Genomic DNA, 12,200 nt, shown 5'->3' on the forward strand with positions numbered 1-12,200 from the left:
ATTTGTAAGAACCTGACTGGCAGTCTGTCCTCAGTTGTGATCCACTGAAGCTCAAGTGTTTAGTTGGACAATTTGCAGAAAATCTCAGAAGAGACAACTTGGCCCTGAGAAGAGTTAGGAATTGCTCATGTTCCTATAACTAAGGGTCCTCTAATTTGTTTGATCTGATTATCCTGCTAGAATGGTCTCCTTAAATAAATTTATCTGTTTACCAGAATTACCTAATATTAACATAACTGTAAAAACATTTGCTTCAGGTTGTGTGAAATTTGTATTTGACTCTTCTAATGATAGCATTTTGGTTAATAATTTCAGCTGCTTCTTAGGTCCATTCCAGGAATGAAGAGCAGTACTACATCCTTAGGAAATACAGTCATGTGCCACATAATGACATTTCAGTCGATGATGGACTGTATATACAACAGTGGTCCCGTAGATATAACGCAGTTGAAAAATTCCTATTGCACAAATACTTACCCTTGTGTTACTATTTCCTTACGATATTTAGTACAGTGACATGCTTCACAAGTTTATAGCCTAGAAGCAATAGGCTATATCATATTGCTTAGGTGTGTAGTAGGCTAGACCATCTGGGTTAGTAAGGATATGTGATGATGTTCACACAATGACGAAATCACCTAACAATGCATTTTTCAGAATGTATCCCCATGATTAAGGGACATATAACTGTATATAGTTAGTCACTAGTGTTCTTTTGGCTCTATGTGGAGGTCCTAGTAGGACTAAATATGTGTCGTATCTTGCTGTCCTAGTTTAAGCTGAATTTCTGTTATACTGAAAGCTGCTCTAGTATTGGATATATTGTTTATTTTTATTGGCAGATTCATTAATTAAAACCCTTCTGTTTCTTTCACAGATGAGTGCCAAACCAAATATGGAAATGCTAATGCCTGGAGATACTGTACCAAAGTTTTTGACATGCTCACAGTAGCAGCTGTAAGTTTCTATTTTTAAAGTCTCATGTATGTTCCTGCCAATAACACATTGCATATTTTTATCTAGTTGTCATCTCAATTATGTTGATATCTTTAGTATTCATTGATGAATTTAGATATGCCTGAGGTTATATGTTCAACTCTTTGTTATCCTTTTTTGCTAGTTAATAGATGAGCAGATTTTGTGTGTCCATGGTGGTTTATCTCCTGATATCAAAACACTGGATCAAATTCGAACCATCGAACGGAATCAGGAAATTCCTCATAAAGGAGCATTTTGTGATCTGGTTTGGTCAGATCCTGAAGATGTGGATACTTGGGCTATCAGTCCGCGAGGAGCAGGTTGGCTTTTTGGAGCAAAGGTCACAAATGAGGTAAAGCCAGCATTTTTGGAAAAGTAATTTGTAGATTGCTAATGGACTGCATAGAGAACTATGGTGGTTGTAGATAATTAACTTGTAGTCTAGCTTACTCAAAATATGGTGGCTGTGGATATTAAATTTCTAGTTTAGTTATTAATGTATGTCTTTTTTTAACAGTTAAATAAGATCACACAGCGAAAGCACCTACTCCAGCATCCACTTGGTAATAGTGGATAAAGTAAATGTTCTTTTCCTTTTTTTTTTTTGAGATGGAGTCTTGCTTGTTCTGTCGCCCAGGCTGGAGTGCAGTGGCATGATCTTGGCTCACTGCAACCTCTGCCTCCCAGGTTCAAGCAATTCTGCTTCAGCCTCCTGAGTAGCTGGGACCATAGGCGTACACCACCATGCCCGGCTAATTTTTGTATTCTTAGTAGAGACGGAGTTTCACCATGTTGGCTAGGCTGGTCTTGAACTCCTGACCTCAGGTGATCCACTCACCTCAGTCTCCCGAAGAGCTGGTATTACAGGTGTGAGCCACTGTGCCCGGCCGGCCCCCTTCCTTTCAAATACTGTAATTAAGTAACAAAATGTCAAGACCAAACTAGGCAGTACTTTTTTTTTTTTTTTTTTTTTTTTTTTTTTTTTGAGACGGAGTCTCACTCTGTCACCCAGGCTGGAGTGCAGTGGCGCGATCTCTGCTTACTGCAAGCTCCGCCTCCCGGGTTCACGCCATTCTCCCGCCTCAGCCTCCGAGTAGCTGGGACTACAGGCGCCTGCCACTGCGCCCGGCTAGTTTTTTTTTTTTTGTATTTTTAGTAGAGACAGGGTTTCACCATGTTAGCCAGGATGGTCTCGATCTCCTGACCTCGTGATCCACCCGCCTCGGCCTCCCAAAGTGCTGGGATTACAGGCTTGAGCCACCGCGCCCGGCCTTTTTTTTTTTTTTTAAGACCTCAAATCACACAGATACAGACACTTTATTAGTTTCCTCTACAAGAGCCAATAACATCAATCTTTTTTTTTTTTTGAGACAGAGTTTCACTCATATTGCCCAGGCTGGAGTGCAGTGGCGCAATCTCGGCTCACTGCAACCTCTGCCTCCTGGGTTCAAGCAATTTTCCTGTCTCAGCCTTCTGAGTAGCTGGGATTACAGGTGTGCACCAACACGCCTGGCTAATTTAGTATTTTTAGTAGAGACGGGGTTTCACCATGTTGGTCAGGCTGGTCTTGAAGTCCTGACCTCAGGTGATCTGCCCACCTTGGTTTCCCAAAGTGCTGGGATTACAGGCATGAGCCATCGCACCTGGCCTATGTCAATCTGTTTTTTTTTTTTTTTTTTTTTGAGGCGGAGTCTTGCTCTGTCACCCAGGTTGGAGTGCAGTGACTGGTCTTGGCTCACTGCCAGCTCTGCCTCCCAGGTTCATGCCATTCTCCTGCCTCAACCTCTTGAGTAGCTGGGACTACAGGCGCCCGCCACCTGGCTAATCGCTTATATTTTTAGTAGAGATGGGATTTCACTGTGTTAGCCAGGATGGTGTCGATCTCTTGATCTCGTGATCCGCCTGCCTCAGCCTCCCAAAGTGCTGGGATTACAGGCGTAAGCCACCACGCCTGGCCTTTTTTTTTTTTTTTTTTTTTTTTTTTTTTAAAAACAGAAATCTCTGTTCATTTGAAATGCCAAGTAGATCCAAAGAAGGAAGATGGCAATTAAATACTTAAATTAATCAAAAGGCACTATGAGACCACCTAAAACCTACTGCCACAGTGGTAGTAGGCTAAGGAAGATCAAGCTACAGCAAATCATGTAATGTGAATGTTAGCGATTACATAGCAGGAAGCACATTTGCTTTCCAGAGGACTATGGTGCCGTGTTCCTTTGGGCCCAAGCGGATATTTGGCCAGGAAAGGATCAAGATGGATGAAAGTAAAGCCAAATCAAAGGAATAGGTACAAAAGAGAATCCAAGCTACGTAGTCAAGCAGATGATGATGAATCAGGCTTCTTCCTCCCAAGAAACATTTGCTGCACTGTGCTGCTTCCCCCTCCACTACCCCCACCCCCCACCCCATGGCTGCTCAAGTCCAACTGCCTGTTCCTGCCTTACAGGGTGCTCAGCCACTGGGACTAGGTTTGGGGTTGCCCAGGGCTCTTGCCATAATTTAGCATAGACCTTGGGGAGAACTGCTCACACATGGGTTGGCTTTGTTGCTAGTTGTTCTCAACAAAGAAAACCCTGAAGCATTCACATGCAAGGTAGTCTGAGCTTCTCCAATCACAGTCAGACACCCCCACTATCCTCAAAAGTCTGAAATCTTGTAACAGCTGAGCTCTTGTTAAAGCTGCAAGACTCACAAAATCATCAAGGAAGCCAGAATGAGACAGTGCAGGTAGGAAGTCCCAGCAGTTAATCTCAACCCGTCTTTCTCCATTTCGGATAAGCTCAGATATACCTGATGTGGGATATTGAAAGCTACACTGGAGTAAGCTGGGTCTTCTGAATTTGTCATCAAATACCAAGGGAAAACAAGGGGTGGGGTGGATTTTATTCTTAAAAAACCTCAGAAGTAACTGTGTTATAAAGGGACATGACTGAATAGGTAAGAAATGGATTCTTCATTGTGAGTTTTCCTGATGGCTTCTGCAAGGATCATAGAGATGTCGATCACCTGTATTTTGGAGCGGTGCTTCATCTTGTCGTCCTGGGGTATGGTATTGGTGACTACTACTGCTTTAAAGCATGCGTTGTTGATGTGAGAAATAGCTGGACCACAGAAGATACTTGGAGTCAAGATAGCATAAACTCTGGTGACTCCAGCTAAGAGAAGTTTGTCAGCTGCATGGCAGATTGTGCCACAAGTGTCAACCATGTCATCCACAAGGATGGCCACCAGATCCTTCACATCTCCCACAAGCACCATGCGATCCACTTAATTGGCCTTCTTTGTGAATCAAGGCAAAGTCCACATTCAGCCTGTCTTCTATGGAGTTCACTCTCTTAGCTCCACCAGCATCAGATGAGACAATAGTGCAGTTCTTCCACTCAGAGATATTCTCCCTTATCCACTTCAGGACACCTAGGTCTGCATATAAGTAGTTCACTGGGATGTCAAAAAAAAACCCTGAATTTGAGAAGCATGTAGGTCCATGGTGATAATATGATCTGCACCTGCTACAGATATCATATTTGCAACAAGCTTGGCTGAGATTGTCACCCGACTCTTGTCTTTCTTATCCTGCTGGGCATAAGGGAAGCATGGGATGACTGCAGTAAGCTGGCTGGCTGAAACAATCTTGCAGGTATTAATCATGATTAAAGGTTCCATTAAATTATTGTTGATTTCACCACAGCCACTCCGAATGATGTAGACATTCTCTCCACGTACACTTTCGCCAATTTCCATACAGGTCTCCTAGTTGCTGAATTTCTTAGTCACTACCTTGCTGAGCTCCAGGCCCAGGCAGTCAGCAGTTTTCTGAGATAAGTCCTGGTGGGAGCTGCTGCTGAAGATTTTGATATTCAGGATCCTGGCCAACTATCCTAAGCACTCTTCACTAAGTGATCACTGCTGCTGCAGAGACTGGAATCAAAGTCGGTCCAGAGACTCAATGCTAACAGCTTTGTGATGCTACCCCACCATCTTCAAGATAGGCAATACTTTGAACTTTAACTGTTTTCAACTAAATACACACACACACACGACTTTATATTGGGAAGTGCTCCAGCATCATAATGAACTCAGAAAACTAGATTCTGATCCTGTATCAGTGCATCTTAATTTAGATAAGTTATTTATCTAGTCTGAGCTTTTGTTTCCTTAAGTTGCAAAAGAATAATCTCTTTCAGAATTATTGCAACATCTACACATACTATCAGTAAATTGTAGATACTGATAGTAATATCTTTATTATTAAATCAGAAAACACAAAATTTTGATTCATAGTACCTATTGAATGCTTTTTCTTCCAGAAATTTCTAACTATGTAGCTATACAGTTTCTATAGCTGTGTAGTTGACTCAGGCCAAAATTGCTCTGTTTGCCTAAACTTATTAAATTGTTGGAGATAATTATAGAGTGGGTTCTATAATCATGATGCATTTAGTAGTAATAAGATTTGGTATTTGAATGATTATTTTCTTACGTATGTAGGGTAATTGTTTTTTAAGTGCTAAATACTTACAGTGTCTTTCTAAATTGCAGTTTGTTCATATCAACAACTTAAAACTCATCTGCAGAGCACATCAACTAGTGCACGAAGGCTATAAATTTATGTTTGATGAGAAGCTGGTGACAGTATGGTCTGCTCCTAATTACTGCTATCGTTGTGGAAATATTGCTTCGATCATGGTCTTCAAAGATGTAAATACAAGAGAACCAAAGTTATTCCGGGCAGTTCCAGATTCAGAACGTGTTATTCCTCCCAGAACGACAACGCCGTATTTCCTTTGAGGCCTTCGCCCATCCTGCTGACCCATTTTTCTGCCCTCTTCTTACCCAATTTTCTTGTATTACCTTCTACAATATACTTTTTATTGAGCACTTTGCTGCTGAAATGCTGCCTCTTGCCTTTTTTTTTTTTTGAATTTTAAATTATCTAAATTTATTGTTTGTTGTGGTGTCTATAGCAAAGTTTTTCTATCAATTTTCCCGCCATCCCATCCCCACCCTGGACTCATTTGAGAAGACTTGAGAAATGTCTTCATACTCACACTGCTGCATGTAGCTCTTGCTTATTTACTGGTCTGGGAAACAGGATGTGTTTCCTTTTTTTAAAAGCCAATTGACAGATTACACCTAAATACTCCTCCTTTTTGTATCATTCAGCCTTTTGTTTTAGTTTGGTAAGTTTTAAGAAATTTCAGCAGCAAAGTTGTTATTCAGTGGGCACGATGGACTCCAAATGCCTCAAATTATGTATACCTGTCCCAGATGTAAACTTCATTGTCCTTTGTTGGATGATATTTTAAACGGATATAAAATAAATTGGTCTAAAGGGCTGCCCTCCTTGTTGTGTTTTTAAATTTTAGTTAAAAACTGCTACAGCTTATGACTTTGTACATTAAGATAATTGTATTGATCTTTTTTCAGATTCCTTGTATTTTTAATAAAGTAATCTTAAATAAAAGATAGGTTAAGTGTTAGAAATTTTAAAAGCTTACATTGTTAGTGTAAAGTTATCTTTTCTTTTTTCCTAATCAGAGTTCTTGACCCTTTGCTTATTGAGTTTAAAACTTCAATTGAAATTCAATAGTATTTATTTTTTAAAAAAATCACTAAACTGTGCCTAAAGAACATAACTGCCATATTAATGTTTTGGTTTATATCCTCTATAGTAATAGAAAAACATTTAATACTTGTAATGCTGATGTGTTAATTTGATACCAGTTGAGTAGAATGTGATCAATCCAGTTTACAATCTATCATGAGTATTATTAACTAAAATCTATGTACTTTTCAATAGGAATCATTCTTCTCTTGCTGTAACACTTGACCTTAACTTTTAGAAAGTGTTCATTTTTAAACTGCAACTGGAAAGGTTGAAAAGTCAGGACTCTTGTATTTGTGAACTGTAATCTGAAGCAGATTATTTAAAGTGTAGAAAAAGAAACAAGTTCTTTTTTGCAAAGATCTGTGATTCCATATTTCAGCTTTGTGTAAGTAATTTGAATATCCAAAGGGTTGTGATGATCAGTTCTTAATATGCAACTGTCCACTTAATAAGGACAAGTATTCCAGTATCTCTTATGACTGTAGTCATAAATGATGTTGGAATGCACCATTTTGTGAAATAGTTGGTATCCCTTTACTATAATTAATTTTTGTCATTCCGGGAAATATTTGTGAAGCCAGCCAATTAATAAAGCACTTTAGCATCTGTTCAGGTAGTTTTGAAAACAAACTTTTCCCCTTCAGGATAAGAACTTCCAGGTTACCTAAAAATGCAATAAAAATCTTTATAGTCTAAGCTTCTTGGCATATAATTTTTCATCAGGGTTTTCTTTTACTAAATGAGCACAATACTGTTTTGATTTTATTTTTTTCCCTCAAACCACCAGCTCCTTACATAGTTTTAAATTATATAGCTATATGAAAGAGGTGGCTAAGACATTTGCTGCACACACTTGAACTAATGTTGGGTCAGTAACTTCGTGTTACTGCCCTGACACCAGTGTAATTCAGGTGGAAAGGTATTTTTATCTTACAGGGATATGTAGCTATGTATTTTACTAATTGTGAAACACTGGAAATTAATGATGCAGACAACTTGGTGTGGTCTTTGAACAGCTCTCTGCAGTATTTTTTTTTTTAATTTCCTGTTACCATATATTGTATTTAAGTGCTCGCTTTCTACTTAAGTTGTACCAATAGAACCGGTAACTCCCAGCCCTCCCTGTTTGACACTCCTTAGCTTAGATTGATGTAGTTGTTTTTGTTATCCCTATAATGTGACTTTTATTTTTAAGTCATCGTGTACTGCATTTGTTTGTCACTAGTTGGGCACGTGCCAATAATATTCTCTCCATTCCTTAACTGCCATCTCTGTTTTGCCTGATTTCTCTTCAACTGAATAATAGCTTTTTGCATGGAAAAAATAGTTTTTACTATTAGATGGGTAAAGGGAAGAGAGAGCTAATGTATTGGACTTTGTGAGCCTACAAGGAATATTTTGGATCCCTCCAATAAATAAGGGCTATGTACTATGTGTACTATATAGAGTAATCATGTGGTGGAAGATACTTGCAAGTCATAGATTTATGGGCAGGAGGATTTGTTACTCCCTGTATCTAGGCTGAATGTAAAATCCCTTATGTTGTATCAATGGGGGTAAGAACTATTTTTATTTGCCTATGATATACTTGGTTTCTAATAAAGTGCCCTAGGCTCTAGTGAGAACTGTCTACTTTGAATTGCCATTTACTCCCTTTCCTCATTTGGCCGATATGCTCTTGGCTAGCTTTTTATAAGTTAATGTGTTTCCCTAAAAAGTTTCACTACTTTATTTGAGTGTGATCCTAAAATGCCTGGATCAGTAGTACATCTCATATGCAACTTGCATCAGCTCCTATTCTGTCTGGATGTCTAGAACTGTTGGAAGATTTTGACGTCCTAAGCCCTAGGTTTTGCTTTGGGAAATAAGGTTTGAAATATTGTTCATTGCATTAAGATTTGTGTGTGTTTGCTTTGTAAGCCCAGCACCAGGTTTTGGAAAATGCCTGTACTGTGAAAGTAAATCAGGACTCTTTCTGAGCCTCTTTCATTGTCAGAAATAGAATTGCTTTCCATCAGCTTCCAGGAAATTGTGTATCTGAAGTCGAAGAGATTTAACAGCAAGAATCCAGATTTTTAAATGTAATTGTTTTTTAAATGCTAATGTTTGTAAAGCACCTTCGGTTCTTCGGATGAAAGGTGCTATATTCCCTCAGTGTAAATTAATAAAAAGATTATAGGAAGTTTGTCAAAAAATTTAATGCATAGTCTGTAGTATGTCCTGACAAGAAGTTAGCATTTTATATAAGAAATTAAAAAATGCTTATTCCTCCACTTGGTTGCTTGACTGGTAAACAAAAGTGAAATCTTTTTTTTGTTTTGTTTTGCATTTGACTCTGAGCCAAGTGTTCCAACTCTTTAAAGGCAATGTTTATTGTTACAACCTCGATCCAGTGCCCAGAACTATGCTTCATGAGATCATTACAACTCTTTAAATTGTGTATTTACAGTGTGCAGTGATGCTGACGAAATACACAGTAGTAAACCAAAAAGAAACATTTGGAAAGTCCCCTAGCATAATGCCAGACACACTAGACGCTTGGGGAAGGTTGGTTCTGCATTCCCCTCCTGTTAGTTTTCTATTTCTCTATCAACTTCTTGGTGAATTTGTGCCTTTACCCTCATGAGAGTAGGCTTATGCTGGCTTAGATCATTCAAATGTTTTCTTAATTCAAAAATGCGCGGCATTTATAGATTTGTGTTGTCAACAAAAATACTACATAAGTATATTCCACTCAATCCCTAGGCACCCACTATTCTCAGCAGCACTCTGCTTTTGTATATAAATGGTGGGTTATAAAAGACTGCATGGAGGCATTATGGAATAGCACAGGCTTTGGGATCAGATCTAGGTTAAAACCCCAGCTCTGCCATGCAGTAATAGCAACTAACCTGTATTCAGCATATGTAGCTAAATTGTTACGTTCTTTATTTTGTGATGCCCTTGCTATGGGTCTATAACTATATTACCTTTAATTTTTTTTTTTTTTTCTTGGTAGAGAGGGGGTCTCCCTATGTTGCTCAGGCTAATCTTGAACTCCTGGCTGAAGAGATCCTCCTATCTCGGCCTTCCAAAGCACTGGGATTACAAGCATAAGATTCTGTGCCCAGCCCAAACTTTAATTAATTTTGTTCATCCTTCTCTAGAACTTTTTTCCCCAGATGAGGAAATAGGCTTGGAGAGGACAGGTGACTTGTTTAAGGTTGCACAGGAGAGCTGGAACTTGAATCCCTAGAGGGCACACCAGAGTACATCTTTAGCCCTCTATTTTAAGCAATATTGGTTATTGTAGCTGTGTGACCCTGAACAAATTGAATTTTCTGAATCTTAAATTTCTGTGTCTAAAATAAGAGAGTATCAGACAGGGTTAATCTCAGTATTAAAAATAGCACACACAAAGCACCCAGTGTCTGGTCCAAAGCTGCTTTTTATTAAGGGCTCATACTCATAGGCCATTTGTTCAAATTCATTGTAGTTGAGAAGAATAATCCAAGGCAATGTGTAATTGCTAACATAGTGTAGATTTTGTAAGTACAACACATCTGGAGAAGGAAATGTTCGATGTAGGATGGAGTAATTGGCGAAAATACAGAGGAAGTGTGAATCAAATGTGGTCTGGAATGATGGGATTTGTGTCTTACAGAGTAAAAACAACCAGAGATCACTTGGACACAATGTGAAGACTTGAGGATCCTCTCTGGGAAGGCGTAAGAAATGAATAGCTTCTGTTCTATTGACAATATCTGATATATATCAGTGAGGATTGGTCAGTTATAGAAGATGCTAAAAAGCAGGCAGTGGTTTTTTAATAAGGAATGTAATAAATGTATTTCAAGATTACTTCCCTAGTGAGTTGATGATCCCCCTTCGTCTGACACAAATTATTCTGGAGTTGTTTCCTCTGGCTTGATAATATGGGTGGAAACTGGTGGTTGAGATTGAGCTGATTTGTGGTTCTGTGACTAGAATTACATGAAATACTAATTTGGGGGGCCAACAGAGATTTGACATTTTTTCTTTGTCAAAGCAATTTTTCAAATCCTGCTACAATTTACCATCAGTATTACTTCATAAATGGAAAGTCATTTTACCATTAGAGATATAGGTAGGACCATCTCAGAAGAAAAGACAGCTCTTTACGCCAAATACATTTGGTTTTAAGAAAAACTAGTATCCTAATATTTGCCATTTATGGAGATCAATGAGAGATTTTCCCCACCCCAATGTTGACATGTACTACTCGAGGCTGTCATATTATTGAGGCATAAAAGATGTTCTAATAAAATGGAAGTGGCTTAAGAGAAAGTTTTTTTTTTTTTTTTTTTTTTGAGACGGAGTCTTGCTCTGTCGCCGGGGCTGGAGTACAGTGGCCGGATCTCAGCTCACTGCAAGCTCCGCCTCCCGGGTTTACGCCATTCTCCTGCCTCAGCCTCCCAAGTAGCTGGGACTACAGGCGCCCGTCACCTCGCCCGGCTAGTTTTTTGTATTTTTTTAGTAGAGACGGGGTTTCACCGTGTTAGCCAGGATGGTCTCGATCTCCTGACCTCGTGATCCGCCCATCTCGGCCTCCCAAAGTGCTGGGATTACAGGCTTGAGCCACCGCGCCCGGCCAAGAGAAAGTTTTATGCCGCCTCCCAACTCTGAACAGATGCTAAGAATTTACTAAACAAGTGCACACAGGAGTAGTGATTTAGAGAGGCCTTCCCACCTTCAAGAATTTTATAATACGTTAATGAGCTGAGTCTTATTTTCAGGGATGGCTTTGTTAAAGCAGAAGACGATGGGTAACTAATTATGCTTATGAAAGGCAGTTTTGCATGCTTGTCTGTCAAAAAATACAGTAAAATTTATTTTAAAATTGATTAATTGGTGTAGAACTTGCAATGGTCACAGAATCAGGATGGTCGGCTTACATTCAGGGATGAAATTTGTCCAGGCCTTTCAAAATAGAACACGTTGCTTTTAGTATGGCATTGGTTCTGTTTGCAGTACTGATTTTTCTTTCACGGTAATTAAAAAAAATCTTGCTTTCTTAAAAGCCTGCACCCAAGCTAGTGATCTTTTCTGCAGAGGACTGAGCATCCCAACCATGCTTTATTTTGGTGGATTCTTACAGTTTTCTGGCTGGGTCCTTTTTGAAGGGTAGCTGTGAGCTGTGAGACAATTTCAGCAAAATGTAGGGACAAGGATCGCATTCGAGGTGGCTTAAAAGGAAACACGTGTGTGAGAGTTGCCTCACTGTCTCACCTGCTAGAGGAAACTGGGAGATTTCAGGGTTTGTTTTCGGTCCTGGCGTGGTGCAGAGGTGGAGGGGCGCCAGCAGGTGTGTGGGATGCAGGACGCAAAGCCAGGAGAACCTGGGGCAGGTGTCTGGCGCCAGGGGGTGCAGTTCCTATTTTTCGGCGCTTGGTGGCGCTCGGGTCTCCTCCGGCCCTGCTAGCAATCTCTAAGGCACCTCCGCTGCCACCTGCAGTCTCAACCAAACCTCTGGGTGGGCAGCGCGGGATGTGATGGGCCGAGCGTCCAATCGACTGACAGGTTTCCGTCCACACTACTGAGCTAGCCAATGGGAGCCGAGGAGAGGCGCGGAGAAGGCGGGCCCCGCGGCAAGCCT

General features: G+C 39.9%; 2 protein-coding genes across 2 annotated transcripts in view; one reads left to right on the forward strand and one right to left on the reverse strand.

Annotated features, from left to right (window-relative positions):
- PPP6C (protein phosphatase 6 catalytic subunit) overlaps positions 1-8,781 on the forward strand; it is a 47,984-nt gene extending 39,203 nt beyond the window's left edge. The window contains exons 5-7 of the mRNA XM_050760568.1: positions 878-957; positions 1,121-1,330; positions 5,518-8,781. Coding sequence (XP_050616525.1) covers positions 878-957; positions 1,121-1,330; positions 5,518-5,766 — 539 coding nt within the window. The 3' untranslated portion in view covers positions 5,767-8,781. The remainder of the gene's footprint in view (positions 1-877; positions 958-1,120; positions 1,331-5,517) is intronic.
- Positions 3,446-4,254, reverse strand: LOC126937198 (ribose-phosphate pyrophosphokinase 1-like). Its single transcript, XM_050760569.1, has one exon. The coding sequence runs from the start codon at positions 4,234-4,236 to the stop codon at positions 3,892-3,894; it is 345 nt and encodes a 114-aa protein (XP_050616526.1). The 5' UTR covers positions 4,237-4,254; the 3' UTR covers positions 3,446-3,891.
- Positions 8,782-12,200: the final 3,419 nt, after the last annotated feature.

This window comes from Macaca thibetana, chromosome 15 (genome assembly GCF_024542745.1).
Source record: "Macaca thibetana thibetana isolate TM-01 chromosome 15, ASM2454274v1, whole genome shotgun sequence".
NCBI lineage: Eukaryota > Metazoa > Chordata > Mammalia > Primates > Cercopithecidae > Macaca > Macaca thibetana.